The 21,637-nt window shown below is 36.0% G+C and overlaps 1 protein-coding gene across 10 annotated transcripts in view; it reads left to right on the top strand.

Moving 5' to 3' along the window:
* Nucleotides 1-21,637, top strand: part of Ola1 (Obg like ATPase 1) — a 168,980-nt gene that overhangs the window by 19,424 nt on the left and 127,919 nt on the right. For 9 of the 10 annotated variants that reach the window (XM_063259319.1, XM_063259318.1, XM_063259313.1 and 6 more), the window contains exons 3-4: nt 12,424-12,567; nt 14,132-14,259. In XM_063259319.1, the coding sequence (XP_063115389.1) occupies nt 12,424-12,567; nt 14,132-14,259 (272 nt within the window). Of the gene's footprint in view, nt 1-11,931; nt 12,010-12,423; nt 12,568-14,131; nt 14,260-21,637 lie in introns of all 10 variants that reach the window. The other variant, XM_063259315.1, reaches the window with a different exon arrangement.

The following is a 21,637-nucleotide window of genomic DNA, read 5'->3' as shown; positions in this document are numbered from 1 at the left end:
CTTTAATCATTGACTTAAAGTCTTTTCTGCCAGATTTTGTTACTGTAAAGTTAGCCATTTTTCCATTTCCAGATTCTGCTTATTAAAACCAATCACTAAATCCAGTTCACACTTAACGAGAGGGAAAGTAAGCTCCTTAATTCTTTGTGGAAGAAAGAATATTACATAATTTGTGACATTTACTAACACTACCACAGTAATAATTACTATTGAAGGGAAGCTACTTTGGAGCTATTCAAATATGCTGTTTCTCTTTAAAGTTTCATTCATTAATTTTTTTCATTTCTAGTGAATCGTGCTTGCTGCATTTATTAGTGTGGTGTCTAGTGGGAAATTTTCTGTTTCCTCTAAGTTTTTTCTACATTTATTATGTGCAATTCTTCTGTAAGGAAGATTTGTCTTTTTCTCTATATTGAGTTAGTTATTCAGTCATTTATATAATTTTTCTTGGACTCATGGTAATTTATTCTTTGGATTGTACTTTAGTATTATAGCTTTTTTGCTGATAAAATTGTCGGGACTTTGGCCACATCTTTCAGGTTGAGTCCTGTGTCCCGTTCACATATTCTCATCTTTTTTTTTTTTTTTTTTTGAGAGTAAGGAAGTGCAAAAGAAAAAAAGAAAGAGGAAAGCAAAAAAAGATGTTTTAGCTTATCATGTTTTTTTCTGCCCCCATCCTGTCTACAAGGAGCCCTACTTTCTTTTATTGGAGAATAATATTTGAAAATGAAGATTTTAAACTCTTGAGTATAATCAACGATCATTGCTGCTAGGGCATTCTGTTTTTCAATCCTTTTTTTAAAAAAATCTTTTGAGGGGAGGAGCAAAGATGGCGATAGATAACAGCTGACTACAGAGGCTCCCTGAGATAGTCAACTTAAAATTCAACATAATATAGTGTGCGGAGCCCCGAACAGAAGGAGATGAATTCTCTTCGTCCCAAGAAGAAACTAAGGTGACAAGAACCAATCAAACATACAGTCTCAGTGCTATTATTGGAACAGCTAAAGGTTAGTGCTCTTGCCTTGCTGAGCCGTCCAAGGTCCCGCCACTTCGACTCACTGTAGGCACAGTCACACTGTGGTCGGGTCGGCCAGCCAAACAGAGAGCTGAGCTGGCGGGGAGCCTGATTGACCTGTGGTGAGTGATGGGAGTGGAGCCATTCCATAGAAAGGGGGGCTCCGGTGGACAACATTCTGGGACTGGGCAGGACTGGCAAGTACAAGGGGCAGCAGTGACTTCAGTCAGTTGTTTCCTTCCTGAACATGATTGGTGGAGTGAGTTAGGCCTGGGTCACCCGACCTGGCTGAGACCTAATAGATTATCTGAAATCCATTCCCTGTGGTGGCGGCATACACTAATGCAGTGAAGCTGCAGAAGTTTGACTGATCCGGAGGGTAGGCGGCGCATAGTAATACAGTGCAGGTCCCAGCAGCTTGACTGATATGAAGGAGAGGGGCCAGCATACGCTGCCCTTGTCTGCAACTCAGAAGCATGCTGCAATGGGAAGGGTCACCTACCCAGTGTACTTCAGAAGAATTGTAACCAACAAAGAAAGAAACTGGGATCCTGGAAGAAACAAAAAAGACAGGAAGAGGAAACAACAACAAAAAAGTCCCCAAGTCCCAACCCTGAGAACATAGACCCAGGACAGGTAAATACAAAGGAGAATGAGAACCGCAAACATGCAATTCAGACAGGGCACCAGTGCACATAAAGAGATACCGTCAGGACCTCATAGACGAGTTCAAAAATGAAATATTTAGCCAAGTAAAGCAAGATATTGGAGATTAATAAAAGAGATGCTAAGCACCCCTCAAGCAGACACAGATGGAAGAAGGGAGGAACTCAAACAAAAGAGAGAGCCATTTGGTGAAGAATATAAAGAAAATATAGAATACATGAAGCAGATTCAAAGAGATTACCAGGAAATTAAAAACTCTATGGAAAGATGGCAAATCTGCTTGAAAGAAACTGAGGATAGATTATCCAGACTGGAGGACAGTTTTCAAATTTTTTTTTTCTTTTTCTCTTTTTATTGGTACCGGGGATCGAACTCATGACCACCTGCTTGCAAGGCAGGTGCTTATGCCGCTGAGCTAAATCCCCAGCCCCTGGAGGACAGTTTTGCAGTGTGGGATTATGAACAGGAAAACTTTTTAAAAATAACAAGGAAACAAGCAGTTGTTACTTTGTATTGTTATACAAAGGCTAGAAGATGACAAGAGGATCTATAACTTGAGAATAAAGAATGTGAATGAAGAAGCCAGGGTACAAACAAAGGAACTACAAAAGTTATTCACAGAAATAATTAAGGAAGACTTCCCAAACATAGGAAAAGGAAATGATATTCTGATGTATAAGGCATGCAGAACTCCAGCCACCTACAACCAAAACAGAGCTACACTCAGGCATATAATAATCAAGATCCCAGAACTTCAGTGTAAGAACAGAATACTAAAAGCTGTTAGAGACAAGAAATGGATAACCTATAAAGGAAGGCCCATCAGAATAATGACAGACTTCTCGACACAAACCATCAAGTCAAGAAGAGCCTGGAGTGAAATATTCCAAGCCCTGGAAGAAAATAACCTCCAACCCAGATTGATATACCCTGCTAAACAGTCTCTACAAAGTAATGGAAAAACAAGATGCTTCCAAGACAAAGAGGGACTTGGGAAATTCGTGACCACCAATCCAACTCTACAGAGAATACTGCAAGGCATTCTAGAGAGAGAAAACTAGAATTCCAGGACCAGTGGCAGAGAATCCTCAATGAATGGAGCAGAAAACAGAATGAAGAAAATAAGCAGACAACTGATGGCAAAAAATGAGCATAAAAGAAATGAGGCAAAGAAAGTTGGTTTTAATCTCTAATACAGATAGCCTTGATATACTAAATTAAAAAAAAAAGAACCTCACGTAGGGTAGATCAGGAGGTAGGGTCCACCAAGATGCTATTTATAGGAAATATAATTAACATGAAAAAGAGTACATGGACTGAAAATCAAATATGAGAAAACAATGCTCTATGTGACAGAGAACCAGAGAGTTATAGGAGCAACTACACCAGTATTTGTGGATAGGTTGGAAAGACAGGCTTTAATAGGTAAAGGAATACAATTAGAGATCAAGTCCAGGAGAGAGAAGTTTTGGAACCATTTAGGTACATAGCAGATGGCGCCCCCCCTCCCACCCCCAATTTAAAACCAAGGGTCTTGGTCAGACCCAAATATGCACGTGTACCCTGGGGAAGTGAAAAGGGAGGGAGTGTCTTAAAAAAGATAGCAGAAGATATTGTTAATAGTGTATCAGGATTTAAAACCTACATTACTCGTACCACTCTGCTTAGGTAGATTTTATTCTTTTTTTTTTTTTGATAGATTTTATTGTGTCCCAGTTGTCTACTTGCATTAGATTTGAGGGTGCAGACAGCTATCCCAAAAACATCAGGATATAGCACAGTAATCATCTTTAATTTCCTATTATCTTAATCTAGAGCTCTGTATGACTTATACTGTTTTATCATGACTGATCTTAATTAAGTCTGGTTTGTTTGATTGCTGTTTGGTATTGACAGATTTTATTCAAAACTGATATGATTGGTAGTATCAAGTCTGAGAGTATAGGCAACTACACTGAAGATGACAAGACTCTATGATATACATCCTGGTTTGATAACCGCCTGCTTTTGAAGTTTTATACTATATACAAAGTTCTGTTTTTATTAATACTGTTATGTACTGATATATTCAGTTATACTATGTCTGATGACGTAGCCAAGTCTATTGAAGACAACAAAGACAGCACAGGAACTATGGTAGAACTCCTTGTACAACAGTCTTATATGTCTTTTTCGTTTCCTGTGTTTATAAGAATATGTTTTGTTTTGTCTTTGTTTTGTTTCTCCCTCTAATATAGAAAGCATAGAAGTACATGTTAAGACTCATGCATGTGTAGAATCTATAAACAGTTTATGAGAACTGATCTATGACACATGATGAAATGAACACATACTTTGCAGAAAAAGAAACAGTAAAGTACCCAGTGCTGATTCTGGAGGGTCATAATGTGAAACCCAGCAATAGTATTATTCTTTGTTCAGAGTGATATTAGACTGCTTGGATTTATTCAATCTCAACATAATTGAAGATATGGATAACTACATGTATGTTTAATTGTATAGGATTTTTTAAAAAATTTTATTTTGAAAGTAAAATTTTATTTTGAAAGTAAAGAAAAATGCAACAGCACGAGACAGAACAAAGCCAATCAAGACAATGCAGTGAAATTGGTATAGGATTTCACAGTAGGATACTGGGATAGTAGTAATATGTACTATGGTTTATCTCTTTAACTTCACAATAGTTGTCCAGTCAATTAGGTAACAAAATCAAACCAAAAATAGAACATTATAAAACCAATTGAGAATACTGAATAGAGCAAAAGAAACATAACAAAACAGTGAAAACAACCTATACCTTCAAACAGAAGATAGAATGAAATCCCCCATATTTGCTATACTGCATATGGTCATCCTCCCAAGACATGCTGAGACATCTATCCCCAGTAGCTATGGAGGGAAGGGGCAGGCGGGGGGAGGGTGCTTGATTTTCAGCCCGCGTGGCAGTAGGCTCACAGGTAATGGTTCTCCTCCAGGCCTACACTGCAGGTGCCTACCAAGAGGGCGGGTGAATAAGCCGCCTGAGTTCCTCCATGGCCAGATCTCAGAAGTTCTGGGTCTCCTCCTGGTCCTTGCTGCAGGCGCTTACTGAAAGGGCAGGTGAATAAGCTACCTGAGTCCTACCATGGCTGGATTTGGGGAGTTCTGGGTCTCCTCCTGGCCCAAGCTGCAGGCCCTTATCAAGAGGGTGGGTGAATAAGCTGCCTGAGTCCCACCATGACCAGATATCAGGAGCCAAGTGTGTAGGATTGATAACCATATTTCTAAGGTTTGTTGGATAGTTGAACAGAACTGGTTGCTGTCTCACTGTTTGAATCCCTACTTTATATGCTCCACTGTAGTATCTTGAATAAACTATTTGTAGTAATTTCTTACTGTTTTTTTTTCTCTGAACGTATGTATTATTTCTACCCATTTTCTGTTTTGTTTAGTCTTTCTTTAAATAAAATTTAAAAAATCTTTTATCTGATAGACTTAAGATATGTGTGTATAAGTTATAATATATTTGTGTATATAAGTTACAAATATATATTCATTTCTGTCATCTTTATATCTATATATTTGATAGGTATTTTAAACAGTTTAGATATATGTAAATGCAAAACACTTTGAAAATACATTCTACTTTTTTCCATGCTTTGGGTGTGTGTTGTATAATTGATTAGTTCAAAATGTCATGGGAATTTGCATTGGTATCCTTTTGCATAAGGTTTTAGATAAATCATCTATTCAGTCTTACTTAATAATACAGTATTTAAGTCTCATTGTTTTTGTAAGTCTCTTTCTTGCAGGAGAAAAATTCTTATAATTTTAATTTTCTCCTACTTTCAAGCCCTAGTGATAACCTCAAGGAATCTAAGAGCAGAGGGAGTGAGGAAGGGAAGGAGAGAAAGAGAGAGAGAGAGAGAGAGATTGAGAGATTCTTGTTAATCCTTTGGCTGTTAACACTTTTGGCTTAGGTCAAAACAATTTCTTTGTTTTTGTAAAACTTTAAGATTTGAATACATCAAAATGTCTTAAGTGCTGTGAGGTGTATAGCAATTTTTCTTTTTTCATTCTTCCTTATTTTTTACTTTTATACCTATAGAACTGCTAGGAGGTATAAATTACTTGGGTTTTGTGAAATTTAAAACTCATTTGAAATGACAACCTGTGAAAATGGAGATTTGTCTTCCAAGTTTGGTTTGAATATATGTAAGAATCTTTTCTGCCTAAGAAGTAATAGATTTTTTGTTTTTGACATATATTAACATGGCTTAAGGGCTAAACTATTTTTTTCTCTATTTTTTTTTTGTCTTTTTCGTTTTTATCGGTACCAGGGATCGAACTCACGACTGCCTGCTTGCAAGGCAGGCGCTTATGCCGCTGAGCTAAATCCCCAGCCCCTATTTTTTTCTCTATTATAAAGCATGTTTAATTTTATCCAGGTAGACAGTTAAAAATACTATACTAGATCATGTAAATCTTTCACCTTTTACTAAAAATAATATACATAGGAACAGCCATAAAGTTGGAGAACAACAAAATTTATAAACTTTCATAGCTTTTTTAGAATTTCATTTGACTATGGTAATAGCAATGAGCTGTTTTATAATTACAGTATACAAAAATGTAGCAGCACTTAATATTATTCTTATAATATTTTGCTCTTTTTCTTTTCTTAGGCATCAATTTTCTGTATGTGCATAAAGTCTGGATTCTTGCTTTTTTTCTTTGCCCAGAATAGCATATTTGTCCTCTTTAGGATCCTAGCCCTTTTGAAGAGATGATTTCTGTGTTATGCATTTATATGGTTTTTCTTTTTCTTGGGGGGACCTCTGGTCTGCACTTAACTTTTGCATCTTTCTCAAAAGCAAATATTTTCCTCCCACCTCTAACCTGCAGCTGGTTTCTTGAAGACATTTGGTTCTCTTAAGAACTTTCCATGATCTGGATTTTATTGTGTCCCAATGATGTCATGTAATCTGTCCTCTATATTTCATATCAACTAGCGTGAACTTGTAAAGGTATGGCCAGATTAAGGTGAAAGATAATAACTTCTCTTAAGGGAGATACTATTATTTTTTCCAACAGTCATTAGGGATCACTACTTTGTTAGAGGTTACAAAATGGTAATAACTCTTATTTTTAAATTTTCCATGTTAATTGTCTGAAATGTGGGTATGAAATAAGCATCAATCCTTTGCTTATTTTGAAACTATATTACAAAAGACAATAAATAAAGTCCTCAATAGTATTAATCAGCATCCTTATTTTTTGAGGATTTAAAATTTATGAGTATGAAAATGATTTGATTTCTTACAATTCATTGTATTGCTTTCTATATATATAAGATTGGCCCATAGTGGTGTGTTAGAGAAGCTGATCTTGAACTCCTGGGCTCAGATTATCCTGCCTTAGCCTCCAGAGTAGATGGAACTAATAGGAAGGAGAGTACTTTTAACAGGATTCTATTTGCCTTCAACAGCTTCCTAGTGTTCTCTTTTGTTGTGTGTGTGTATTTTTTTTTTTTTTTTTGCATGTGCCAGATCTGAAACTAGCCATTTCTCCAAGAAGTCCTGATCATTTTAAATGGGCATAGTTATTAGAAATCAAAGTCTAAATGTGAGCACTTTTAAAAAATTATCTGTTCTCTTTTAATGGTGCGAATTGTGTTAGGTTTCTTAGTCATTTTGAAAGTATGTGGAATGTACCATTTTACTTATATAGACTTTTAAATTCAGTACTGTGATTGTAACAGGGTTGATAGTGATTTAGTTTTAATTATTACTACAGTTTTGGAATTTTCTAGATTCTTTGGGGTTGCCACTATAAATTCTACAACAGTCATCATACCATGGGTTTTTAGCTGAGTCTGAATCTAGCCCAGTGTCTTTAAAACTTGACTTCATAAAAGAAGAAAAACAGATTCTGGGGAGAACATGGCGGACAGACAACAGCAACTACCAGAGGCTCTCTGAAAGGCTCGGCTCAGAGGCCAGGAATGATGCAGACTACGGAGACATGATCCGGTAGAGATATGCTCTGCTGACTCAGGAATGAACTGGGCTGAGAGAAACCAACTTAGAATACAGTCCTGGCGCTAAAATAGGAACAGAAAAGACTCGGTGTGGAGGCTCGACCCCGTGCCATTGGAAACCGTGATTTGGGTTTCCCGCTGCTCAGCAGCTGGCTGCCTCCACAGCGGCTCGGCAAGGAGAGACGCGCAGAAGCTCTGGGAATGGGAGTCTGCGAACGGAGTCAAAAACAGGACAGACAAGGAGGCGTACACTGACTTGTGGCGAGGTGAGTGAGAGAAACTGACTCCCTACCACAGTTTGACTCCAGCGGAGGACTTTCTGGGCTCAGGCAGTCCTGCGGGAGCAGGGCGCGGTGGCGACACTCCAGCCACACATTCCCCTCTCGGACGGGATTGGTGAAAAGTGCCTGGCCTGCGTGACGCTGCGGGCGGACTCGGTAGACTGGCCTAACCCAGATCCCAGAGCCTGACGGTGGCCGGAGGGGCGACTGACTCCCGCGTAGGCTGCCTCCTCCGCAACTCCCTGGTGCGCAGCGGTGGGCGGGAACATCTAGCCAGCGCAATTTGATCAGGCTGTGGCTGACAGGCAGGGAAGCCGGGCCTCCTATGTAAGCTTGCATTTTATAAGGAACAGAAAATATGGGGAAGGGAAGCAACAAGAAAGGCTCCTCGGCCCCCAATTCTGAGAAACAGGCAATAGTGGACACCGCACCAATATACATTAAGCGCCGTATAGAGAGCCTCATAGACCAATTCAGGAATGAAGTTATCAACGACCTGAAGCTAGAAGTATGCAGAATAGTTAGAGAAATGCTAAGCACCCCCCCAGGAAAAAACAGATGGTGGAATGGAAGAACAGAAAAAGAGGGGAGAATTGCTTGATGGAGAAAACAGAGAAAGCATTGAGTATGTGAAGCAGGTTCAAAGGGACTATCAAGAAATTAAGAAGTCTATCCAAGACTGGCATAACAGCTTGAAAGAAACTAAGGACAGACTATCTGATCTGGAGGGCAGACTTGTAATATGGGAGAATGAAATGAAAAACTTCTTAAAAATAACAAAGAAACAAACAGCAATAATACAAAGACAAGAAGATGATAAGAGGAGCCATAACTTAAGGATTAAGAACATAAAAGAAGAAGTAGGGACACAAACAAGTGAACTACAAAAGCTACTCACAGAAATAATCCAGGAGAATTTTCCTAATTTAGCAAAAGGTAAAGATACTCAGATGTATGAGGCATACAGGACCCCAGCTACCTACAACCCTAACAGAGAAACACCCAGGCATACAATAATAAAAATTCCAGAAATTCAATACAAGAACAGAATATTAAAAGCTGTAAGAGACAAGAAACAGATCACTTACAAGGGAACACCCATCAGAATTACAGCAGATTTCTCTGCACAAACCATCAAATCACGAAGAGCATGGGGGGAAATAATTCAAGCTTTGAAAGATAATAATCTCCAGCCAAGATTGAGATATCCTGCACAACTGTCCCTGGAAATTGATGGAAAAACGAGGTGCTTCCAGGATAAAGAGGAACTGGGGGAATTTGCAACCACCAATCCAACCCTACAGAAAGTATTGCAGGATATTCTAAAAAAAGAAAAATACAAAGAACCCAGAAATAGTGGCGGGGAGGCCACAACGAATGGAGCAGAGAACAAAATGAAGAAGACAAACTGACAGCTACTGACAGAAAAAGAGCTCAACAGAAATGAGACAGAGAAGATTGGATGATAGGAACAGCTATTTTGGAGAAAATGACATCTTAATAGGTAATGCTGATTTAGTACCATCTTGTTTTGAAGTCTCATCTAGCTTTTGTTCTTGTCTCCAATGGTCTAAACAGGTTGTATCTTATTGAATTTTATTATGTACAATAGTATAAGCAAAAACCTTTTAAAGACAAGGAGATTATACAGAAACCATTGTTCATTTTCTGTTAGTCGATTCTAAATACTCTATAATGCTGTCATTCTCTTAAATGGTTTTACATTGTTTTGATATACTTAATGCTACAATATACGAAGTTGTACTCAAGGACTTCAAGGAAAGAGTCAATATGGTAACTACTTTTGGGTCGGAATTATCTGGTGGTGAAACACTATTCTGCTTAAATGGTTATGTTTTGATCTGCCCTGTTTCGCTGTTATGCCCTCTTTTTTTCTCAATCTCCACTCCATTATTTACTTTTTTATTTTTATCTGTTTAATTAAAGGGAAAAAAAATAGCAGGATACAATATAGTAACCCACTTTGACTTTCTATTATCTCGATTTGAAGCCCTGTATTACTCTCACCATCTTGTTTTTGAGTGATGTTCCCCTATTCTGTTTTGCTGGATAGTATCAGGTTCAAAAGTTTAGGCATCAGCTGAGAAGATAATGAGATTCATTATAACGCCCATTCTCGTTGACTTTTATCTACTTTTGAAGACCTACAATGTCTCCAATGTTTTGGTTTTGTCGGTTTTGTTCTTTACTGTTTTGTTCAATTGTATTACAACTAGTGATATAGGCAATTCTATTAGAGATAGCGGGAGGCATTATGGTAACCATTGTTGATCACCTTGTATTATGTTTTTATATTATCTATTATGTCCACCCTTTTGACTTGACCGATTCTGTTCTGTTATGTCACATTTGGTTTTACTCTCTTCCAAAAAAGGAATAAGAACCGTGGGAGCAATGAAACCGAAAATGTGTAATAGTCATTGTACAAAAGAGAGGAAAAGAAAGTGCTCTAAACTATATAACTGCATGTATAGTTAAGTGTATAAGATAGAAAATGATATCACAGAGTTTTATTGGATCATTGAACAGAACTATTTGCAGTATCATTTATGGAATGTCCACTCTACAAGCTTTAATTTTGTGACTTGAACAATTATTTCTAAGATGGCAATATGTAATCCATTAACTAGTGATTTCCTACTGCGCATTTTTTTCTTCTGTAAATCTGTATAACTTGTACCCCTTCACTGTTTTTTTTTTTCTTTTCTCCTTAAATTAAAAAAAAAAATAAAGAAGAAGAAAAACAACACAACCTTACTTCACTTCACGTGAATGTGTTTAAAATACAGGTGCCTACACCAGTTGATTTGGAAAGAGGACTGATGATACCTACTTTCATCCCCTGGGATTTCTCTTAGGCAGGCATTTGAAACATACTGATTTGTCTAATGTCTAAGTAGCAGTAATTTGTGTGGCTGTTTTAGCAGACATCTGTATTTGACTCTGAATTGTTTAGTCTCAGTGATATTAAATGATATCTAAAGACCTGTAGGCAGGTAGAGTTAGTATCTGGTTGTTAAAACACACTTCTCACTTGTGGTACTTAGATATAACCTTAATGACTTTTGTTTATCACTTTTTTTTTGGGCTCTCAGATTTAAAAAGGAACTGCTTCTTTGATTTAAAAGTTCAGGCAGATGAGCTAACTGTAGTAAGTGTACATTTCTCTTGATGAGTATAGACTAATTAGATCTTGTCTGATAGACATTTTAATTCTATTTTTTGTTTTTTGGAAAACAGAGAAGTAGCTATCCAATCTCACAGTAACACATCTATTACATTTTGAGTATTCATTTGTTGTCAAATTTAGCCCACGTGTAAACATTTTTACATAAGCTAATGGCTAGCCAGAGTTAGCAAGTGTCAATCTCAGTTATCAACTGATCTTTTGCTACCTCCTCAGTTTCTTCAGTTAAAACAAAAAACGATTATGGAACAGTAATACTCATGTAAAATTTTTCATATGTACTATACATGGAGCAATGAAGTCACTATAGTGAATTTTTTATTGTGTCTATTAGTGATGGAATTGAAAAGTGATGCAGAACAAATAGTAAGCCTTCAAAAATTAAGTTTTCCTTTGTCATTTTATATTTTTTTTGTCTTAATATTTTTGTCATTTTAAATACTATACTTCAAAAACATGGCTAGTGTTAATATGAGTTGGCATATTAGCACGTAAAATCAGTCAGTTAGAAAAATCAGTGACCAGTTTATTCTATGTTAATAGATTTCTTTTTTTTCCTCTTTTTTGGTATTTTGAGACAGGGTCTTGCTATAGCCCAGACTGGCCTTGAACTCAAAGCAGTTCTTCTGCCTTCACCTCCCATTTGCTGAGATCATAGGTGTGTACCACTAGGCCAGGTGAATTTTTTTTCCTTGATTTAGGCCACAACTTGGTAAAAGTTTATTTTTTACTTTCACAGTGCACAATTCTAAACTGAACCAGTAATTCTCATGTACTCACAATTAGGAAGAGACGGAGGCCCATCCTTCCATTTCATGTGAGACAATTGGGATCTTTCTCTTCAATTCAGAATGCTTGGGAAGTGGTTGTCCTAACTAGATACACAGCTTTCAACATTGCATATTAGAAAAGGATATATTAGATATAAGTTAAATGATTCCGGTACTCTCTGGTACATTATGAAAAAAATATATTTTGTGGTATAACGAGAGCTGTCTTTTAATAAAGATTCTTTGGAAACATTCTTTTCAAATAGACTAAGGCAGAAACATAGATAATGAGCTGCAAATTGTTATAAATTATATCCATTTTTCTAAGTAAAAATGTATTATTTCCCCTGCCCTTGCAGATTGGTTTTATATTCCTCATAGATTTCATTTTACAATTGGCATGGATTAACTTTTTCTTGGAATTAATCTAAGAATTAATAGAAATTATTTTTTCATTTTAGGAAATCTACCTTCTTTAATGTATTAACGAATAGCCAGGCTTCAGCAGAAAACTTTCCATTCTGCACTATTGATCCTAATGAGAGCAGAGTCCCTGTGCCAGATGAAAGATTTGACTTTCTTTGCCAGTATCACAAACCTGCAAGGTAAGAAAAATTTAATGTTAATTGTTTTCAATGGCACTGTATAATCTGAGAATATACACATGGTATATTCTAAGACAGGTGGAAGATTTTTCTTTCAAAATTAATGTAGCATTGATTTGGGTAATTATAAAAGCAATTGTAGAGCATGGAGAAGGAGGAAAAGAAGGATGTACCTGGTGGTTAACATTTGCATTTATTTTTTTCTGGTGAGTATGAACTAGAGCCTGTATTTCATGATCTCATTTATGTGAAATTACAATGTATGTGTTCATAGGAAACGATATATAAGGAAGACTGAACTACTGTAATTAATAGTTATCTCTGGGTAGTGAGGCTTTTAGGTGATCTTAACTTTTCAGTAGTTCTTTAGAACTGATTACAGAACCCTGTGGGTGCTGGAAGTTCTTTTATAACATGGTGTAATATTTGCATATAAATCTGTGCATATTCTTCAGTATACTTTAAATTATTTCTAGATTACTTATAACATGTAATGTATATGCTATATAAATAATTCTTACATTCTATTTAGGGAATAATGACAGGAAAAAAAAGTATACATGTTCAATACAGGTGCAGTTGTTTTCCCCAGAATATTTTTAATCAATGATCAGTTGAATCTAGGGATATGGAATCTGCCATAGGGAAGGCTGACTGTCTTCCTAATTTTTTTATTGTGTTTGAATTTTTTTTTTACAATAGCCAGTATTATATCTTTAATTAGAAAAAACAAAACTTTTACTAGGTAAAATGATAGTTTAGTGAGGAAGTTTAGACAATAGGGAAATGTATAATGTGAGGAGTGAAAATCATCTATATTTCATCTAGACTTCTTGTATGTAAATCCTTGTTTTATTACTGCTAGTTGAGTGACCTGTCTGTATGCAGTGAATTTCTTAACTACTATAAGGCACAAATTCCTTGTCTGCCAAATGAATTGAGTAGCACCTACTTAATAGAATTGTTTTGAACTTTGAAATGAGATAATAGATGTAAAGTACTTAGTGTAATACCTGACACATGTTGACTTTTTTTTTTTGAGACAAGGCCTCTTCTAGGTATTGTAGTTCAGGCTGGTCTTTAAACTTTGTGTAGATTAGTCTTGAATTTACGGTGATCCTCCTACCTCAGCCTCCAAAGACTGGGTTTACAGGTCTGTGCCATCACCTCTGGCCAGTGTTGACTTATTTTATGATGATTACCCTGCCTTCTGTCAGTATATTCCTTACTGCTTTTGTGTGTGTATGTGTTTATATGTGGATGATGTGCCAATAATACAACTTTTAGTAAATTTGCTGGTAAGCGTTTAATCTCAGATACAATAGAAATTCTATTCCGCTTTTAACTTTTTTCCTTCATTTTCTTAGGATAAGAAAGTCCCCATGTTATAAAAGGTTGCGTCTTATTTTTTTGTTATTGGGAAGATGTTAATCAAATCATTATTAAATACCTTCTAAACATTGCTCTAGAAAGGAAAACTTTATATGAAACATTTTGGGAATTGACTTAGTTGATAAAAAGTTCTTAGTACTATTTTATAATAAAATCATCATTTGTATTTCAGCAAAATTCCTGCCTTTCTAAATGTCGTGGATATTGCTGGCCTTGTGAAAGGAGCTCACAATGGGCAGGGCTTGGGAAATGCCTTTTTATCTCATATTAGTGCCTGTGATGGGATCTTTCATCTAACACGTAAGTGCAGTTGCTTTTTCACCCATTGATTTCATCAAAGTCAGTGTTTTCATTACTGCTCAAATGAAATTAGAAAGACTGAGTAATAGAAGATGGCTTTTTTTTGCAAGATAATACTGCATTAGTTATCTGTTAATTTGTATTTTTAAATGTTACTTACTATGATCTTCACATGTGAAGAATTACTCTAAAGTATCATGTTGATATCCTGATACATTCTGATATCATGTTGATATCATATTTTAATTGAGCATTAATTTGAGTCACTGAGCAGTATTTCTGGATGAAACTGATGTTGATTTAAAGACATTTTGAATTGTTTTTTTTTTTTTTTGGTCATAATGCATATCAAACCTAGAACCCTGAGTGCTCTGCAAGTGCTCTACCACTGAACTATACTTAATGCATTGAAATTTTCTTAAATTGTGGAACTTTTCTGCGCTTTTTCTTTTTGACATGGTGAAAAGGTAGAATTAATAGACAAGGGAATTCTAGTTATTTCAGAGGAGAGAAGGACATTCTAATTGCCTGTTAGAGATGTAAGGATTAAAGAAACTAAATTAGCTATTTGTTATGGAAAGAGTGATATAATTAATCAAAAGAGGTAAGACTGTAGTGTGGGTTGTGTTCTTTGGATTACAAAAGCAAGCCAATAACAGTCATTCTCTGATAAAATGGGATTGAGGTTAAGGTTTAGGTCAGGACTGTACTGTATAGTAATAGTGTTATAAGGAGCCTATTAATGTAAACAACACAAAAGTAGGAAATAGGGACTGAGTGTGGACTGCTTCTGTGCTTTTCTTTGTGATGAATCTTTCACTAAGATAACTATAGCAATTGAGAATGAAGATTTAGAAATTCTATAGCAGTTTAGCTATTTTTTTCATTCCGATCAAATAATAAAAAATTGTGTTAATACTTTTTGTAGATCCTTAATATTTTTCCTTTGCCTCATAATTTATTTTTACTCTGTTTTCAAAAACTTACACAGATAGTTTGAAAAGCACTAATCCAGGCAGCTCTACTTTGGTAAAGGTATAGAGAGACCTTCTGGGAGGGTTCATGGTGCAGGTACAGAGTAACATTGGAGTGGAGAGGATTCAGTTTTGTAAAGAAATGAACCTGAAGCCTGTATGTTGAAAGAAACTCTGTTTTTCTACTGTTTCTGGTCACTGTATAAGAATTTCAAAGAAAGAATAGAAATCAATTGTGACTCTAGGAGTTTTGTACTTGATCACTTGAATGAATCATAGTGGATCATAATGGCATTATCTTATATGTTAAGTTAAAAAAGCAGGAAATAGGGGATCTGTTTGGGACATTACTTTGTTTCTGTAAATGGAACATCTGAATGGGTATCTATCAGGAAATAGGACAGACACATGAGAGGAGGATGGGAGAAAAAAACTGAAGATTAGGCATGAGAGAGATTACATTGATGAGTGCAGTAGAGCTTAGCGTAGGGTAGGGATCCATCATTAGAGAAGAATGTTTGACTTAAAATGTTCAGAGTTAAAGCAATTTAGAGTGATAGCAAAGTCCTGATGATGGCCTGAAACTATTAATAAATGTTCTAGTAAAAATGCCTTCGGTTGTCTTGTTTCTTACATAGTATTTACTTGATGTTTTCTTAATGCTTACACAGAAAAAATAAATTTGGTTGGATGCATACATACTTTATTTTGTTCAGGCTAATGATACTATCCTTAATTAAGAAAAAGATCTAAACTAGATATAGGCACTAATGTAGCCCTGTAAATTCAGCTACTTACAACGCGATAGCAGCTGAATCCCAAACTCAAGGCTAGTCTGAGTTATTTAGAACAACTCAAAATAGAATTTCAAAAAGACTGGGAATATAACTCAATGCTGAGAGCTCTGGCTCATGTGCATGAGCCTCTGAGATCAATCCAGGTACCACAAACAAAAAGCAAAACAAAACATCCCCCCATAGCTAGATATAATACTTTCTTATTATAGTTTATTTCAGAGATGTTAAAAGATGAAAAAATGCATAATTGAATTGATAAAATATGCTATGTATTAGTATCTAGCATATAATACAGAATGATATATTTATAACCACAATTAAAATTTTCTGAAAATTGTGGTTAGAAAAAAAGACTCATAGAGATTAGAAAAATAATTCTTTAATTCCAAATAATAATGTATTTTAATATGTAACAGATTATTTAAATTTTTTATTTGTTGTGTGTAGTGTTGGGGATCGAACCTAGGCAGGCTTGTACCACTGATTTATAACCTTAGTACAAATAATTAGATAAAATATGAATGTGAGATACCTTTTTCTGTTATATTGCTCTCACTTAAGTTATTATTTTCTTCAAATATCTTAAAAGTCACCGGAGATGTAGTTAATTAATTAGTTTCCTTAACTAGTGTTTTCTGTTTTGTGGATGCTGAGGTTATATAGTGAGCACAGAATGTGATACATTGTTTTCTTTTTTAATGCTTCCAGTCTAGTGGTGGAATAGAAATTGAATAATTATATGTGTGTAATTTACATTGTTGGATCTGAGCTTCCCCTTCTAATTCTGGTGCATTACTTATTTTACTTGTTAGTGCATATATGACACTTTGGTTCTTAACCTCATCATTTCTTATTTGATTAATAAAGTATAATCTGTTTTGTATCTTTTTGTTTCTCTATTTTTGTTTTAAATAGTTGGTGTAAAACTGCTAGAGAAAGAGATATATAGAGGGTGATTATATATTTTATTGTTTGGGGCATTCTTAAACTTTTTGTTAGACCTTGCAACAGTTAAGGTACAGAAAAAAATTATTAACAGGAAGTTTGGTTCATAACTGTTATACTTTATGCTATTTTTCTTCATTAATCTGATTAATTTTTTAAAAATTGATGTTTTCTTCACTTTGTTTTTATTTATTTTGGTTTAAAATTTTTTTTTCTTTGCTTTGAACTAGAGCTTGAACTCATGACCTCACGCTTGCCAGGCAGGTGCTTAGGCACGTGAGCTAAATTCCTGGCCCTTGACTTACATCTTTAAATCACTGTCTTACTAATTTGCTACATATCTTATAGTGCACCTTTTATAAGTGTGCTTGATGCTGAGGGATGTAGTGGTGAGTAAAAGTAGAAACAGCTCTCACCTCATTGAGTTTATACTACAGTGGTGGATATAGATATTGAGTAAATGGTCACATACATTAGCTACCCTTTTCCAAAGAAAAGAAAAAGTACATTTGTGTATTAGGTGTTACCTCAAGGGAGCAACAGTTATGCGATGAGGTTAAGGTTGAGTGAGAGCTAAGTTGGTGAAAGGAAGAAAAGAAAGATTACTCAGAGTAGGTGGTTTGTATTGAGGCCCTCCGGTAGAAAGGAGCTTACTGACTCTTTTCTGCCATGCAGGTAAAAGGAATGGTTAGGAGTAGAATCAGTGGGGCAAATGTAGGGCTGTAGTTTAGAATGTCATCCTGACCACTGTGTTAAAACTTTCCATCACTAATGGCTTATAAATGTAAATTTTTAAAAGACATTATTTATTTTTGGCTTTTTGAGAGAAGGTCTTGTTTTGTAGTTCAGGGCTGGCCTGAACTCACTGTGTATTTGAGGGTGGTCTCAAACTCAGTGATCTTCTCTCCAGCCTCTTCAGTGATAGGATTACAGTTGCGTGTAACACGCTGGCCAAATATAGTTTTCAATGAAGAGTTGTGATAAGGTGGGGGCAGATTAATTATTTCAGGAGTTTATTTTGCAATTCAGTCATGTTGCATTTGTGATATTTAAGAAACTGAAAAGTGCAAGAGTTTGAAATTTCATTTTATTATAAAAATTCATTTTCAAGAGTCTGACAATGATTTCATCAGTAGTTTGAGCATAAGAAATATAGAATAATTTTTTAAAAAAGAATCTGTACATATTACTTACTTTGCTTACTTCTTAAATAGTGGAGTTTGTAACATGATATGTAAGTATTTCATATCCCTCCCCTCATTAGTAATTTTGGTTCTAAGTTCTTTCATTGATTTTTTTTCTATTTACAATGTATACTAATAAGGACATGAGAAGTGGTAAAAGTAATGAAAGATTATCTTATTTGCATGTATACAGACATAGTATTGTTTTTTAAAGTATATTTTAAAATATATTGTCTTAAATTATGCTTAAAGTACTTGCTTGTCTTTGAAAATATATCTTTCCAGTTACTATATTCTAACACATAGCTATAGATTTAACTGTATAAATGGAATTTATATTTCATTATACGCATGTTGCCGAGGTGAAAGTTGAATTTCATTTTGACTCATAAAAGTATAAAAACCATCAGACTTCATGAGGAATTATGAGTTCACTTTATTTTATTTTACTGATTTTTATTGATCTGCTTCTTGAAATTAATTTAAAAATAGGATTAGAGTCTTTACTTACTGCAAAGTGGAGTATTCCTTAGTGTGTATGGGTTTAGGAATCAAATCTGAGTGTGAATTTCAACTCCCACTTGCTAGCTGTGTGCCTCTGAATGTTTTCTCATGTAAATGGGGATTACAATATCTTGTTTTAAAGTTTAAGACATTCTTTTTGTGTCATTGTAGATACTTTATTTTTTAAATGCTTTACTGAAATGTTTTGTGAGTATAAATTTTAACGTGTTCTTTTTCATTTTTGAATGTAGTATTCAATGGTATTATGTATGTTCACATTGTTGTGCATCCATTTCTAGAACTTCTTCATCATCTCAAATTTAAACAGTGTGTCTATTAGATAATAACTCCCTTGTTTTCTTCCCACCAACTCCTGACAATCACTTTTCTTTATGTTTGTCTTTATGAATTTGACTATTCTGAGTGCATCATATAAATAAAATCATACTTGTTATAGATTGTGTCTGGATGTCCCCCCAAAGGATCATGCAGTCATGGGAGCAGGCTTCTAGAATTTGTGATTGATTCATGGTCCAGTGTTGGGATTATGGGTCTAAGTGCTACACGCTAGGGTGGGCAGCCTACATACAATATAAAGGAGGGCAGGAGACTTGCTCTTACACTCCTCCCTTTTTGCTCTTGTTGCTTTTGTTGTCTTCTGTTGCCATGAACTATTTCTTCTCTGCCACACCACTCTGCCTTGGAGCCAGCTGATTATGGACTGAAACTTCCACAAATTGTGAGCTTAATAAACCTTTCTTTCCTTAATTTGGAGTGTCAAGTATTTTGTCGCTGCAGCAAGAAAAAAAGTAACCAACACATAATTTGGTAGCAGAGAAGTAGTGTCATTGCTGTGACTATATCTAACCATGTGGTTCAAAAACCTTTGGGAATGTCTTGTGAGAAGAGTTTGGAAAGCTTAAGAGATGTCACCTGAAGGAGTAGTGCTGGAACCCATTTGGGCTATTCTGTATGGGAAATTCTGTCAGAGCTCAGAAAACCAGAAGGCTGATTGAGATCCTGCCAGTAAAGACCAGGCTTGGGAGGTTTCTGCTGGGAAGAAGGACTGCATTGGTTGTTGGAGTCTAGATGATGTGTGTTACAGATTGGCAGAAAGTCTGCATTTTGCTTGTGTGCAGTGACTTTGCCTGAGACTAAGATTAAGGGCAGTGGACTAATTAATATGGTAGAAGAAATTTCAAGGCATTCAAATATTGAGGCTGTGGCGTGGCTATTGGTGGTGGCTTTTAGCCAAATTTATGTTGTGAATCAAGATCAAGGAGCCCAGCTCGATGATTTAAAACATTGTTTGTTCAAAAAGGAAGCTCTAGTAAAGCTATGAACTGCAGAGATAGAGCTGAGATCTTGATTGCTGAAAAGGAACAGGAGAATAGAAAAGATGGCTTAAAGGCATCACAAGAAGCAGCAAGTTGCTACCCTTTGTAGCCTCAAAACTGCAGAAGTGAAAGGCTTTGCTTTGAGGAGAAAGCCACAGAGCACTGTGTTCCAGAATGGCAGCATCCACACTGTGTTCCAGAATGGTGGTGGTGGCTGTAGGTTCAAGAATGGTGGCAGCCTAGAGAATTTGTTCCTTGAAATTGAATTCGGAGTGCTTAGTGATTCAGGCACTTGGCCCCTTCAACCAACACAGAAGAATGCCTGATTATTACTCCAGCTGGTGTCATCCACCTTGACCATATCCACTTAGAGCTGATTTTAGGCACATGTAGAATGCGAGAGTTCTAAGGTTAAAAAGGCTTCCACCCAGATTTCAGAAGAAGATGTGGGAGCCCAGACAGTGTGCCCCTCAGAAGGCAATGTATGAAGCTATACAGGTGAAGCTGCGGGTACATGGAGACCCCAGAAGTTTGGAGAAGCTGGGAATGTGGATCACCTGGGGAAACCTGCAAGAAGGGAGCACAGTGAGCCCAAGAGAGAAGCCTTGGGAGCCACAACTTCTGGAAGTGCTGTAGAGGCGGAACCATGTAAAATCTTTGGAGCTCACAACTTGTCACTGATTGCTTTGAAACTATAGTACATAATGTTTGCCCTGCTAGATTTTGGACTTGTTTTGGTTCCATTCCTGTGTATTCCCATTTGTACCTTTTGGAATAGAAATGTTTATCTTGTGCCATTATATGCTGGAAGTATTTAACCTTTTTGTTTGTACAGTGGCTCACAGCTAAGGCATTTGCCTTAAATCTCAGAGGAGACTTTGGACTTGAATTTTTCAGAAATACTGAAACTGTTGGGACTTTAGCCACTCTTGAAGGTGAATTAAATGTCTTTTGCGTAAGAGATATGCATGAGTCTTTGAGGGGTCAGGGAAAGAATGTTATGGTTTATGTCTGAATGTTACCCTAAAGCCTTGTGCAGTCATGGGAGCAGGCTTCTAGAGTTTATAATTAATTCCTGGTCCAGTGCTGGGATTATGGGTGTGAGTGCTATAATTACCCTATGGTGGATGACCTACATACAATTTAAGAGACAGAGTAAGTCTTTTCTTATGCTTCTCCCCTTGTTGCTCTTGTTGCTTTTGCTGTCTTCTGCTGCCATGAACTGTTGCCCTCTGCCACATGCCACTCTGGCTTAGAGCCAGCTGATTATGGACTGAAACCTCCCACAAACTGTGAGCTAAATAAACCCTTCCTTCCTTAATTTTGGATGTTAGGTATTCTGTCTCAGCAACAGGAGAAAGGTAACCAACACAACACTGCATTTGTCTTTTTGGCTTATTTATTTCATTATTTAGCTGCTATGATTGTTCATATTATGGAAGTACCAAAGCTTATTGAAATGCTTCCTATTATAGGCATCTATAATTTCAGACTTTTAAAAATTACATTGTTGCCTCTTTTTTTGTATATGTTTGGGGATTTCTGTAAGAGCTATTCCTAGCAGTATGATTATAAGATAGGGCATAAAGATAGACTTCTAATAGATACATCTACGCCTTCCTCTTCATCCTTTCGAG

This window comes from Cavia porcellus, unplaced genomic scaffold, assembly GCF_034190915.1.
Source record: "Cavia porcellus strain 051 isolate PalLab524CR breed Dunkin Hartley unplaced genomic scaffold, mCavPor4.1 scaffold_12, whole genome shotgun sequence".
NCBI lineage: Eukaryota > Metazoa > Chordata > Mammalia > Rodentia > Caviidae > Cavia > Cavia porcellus.
The sequence above is the reverse complement of the archived record's forward strand: the minus strand, read 5'-3'. Positions and strand labels throughout refer to the sequence as shown.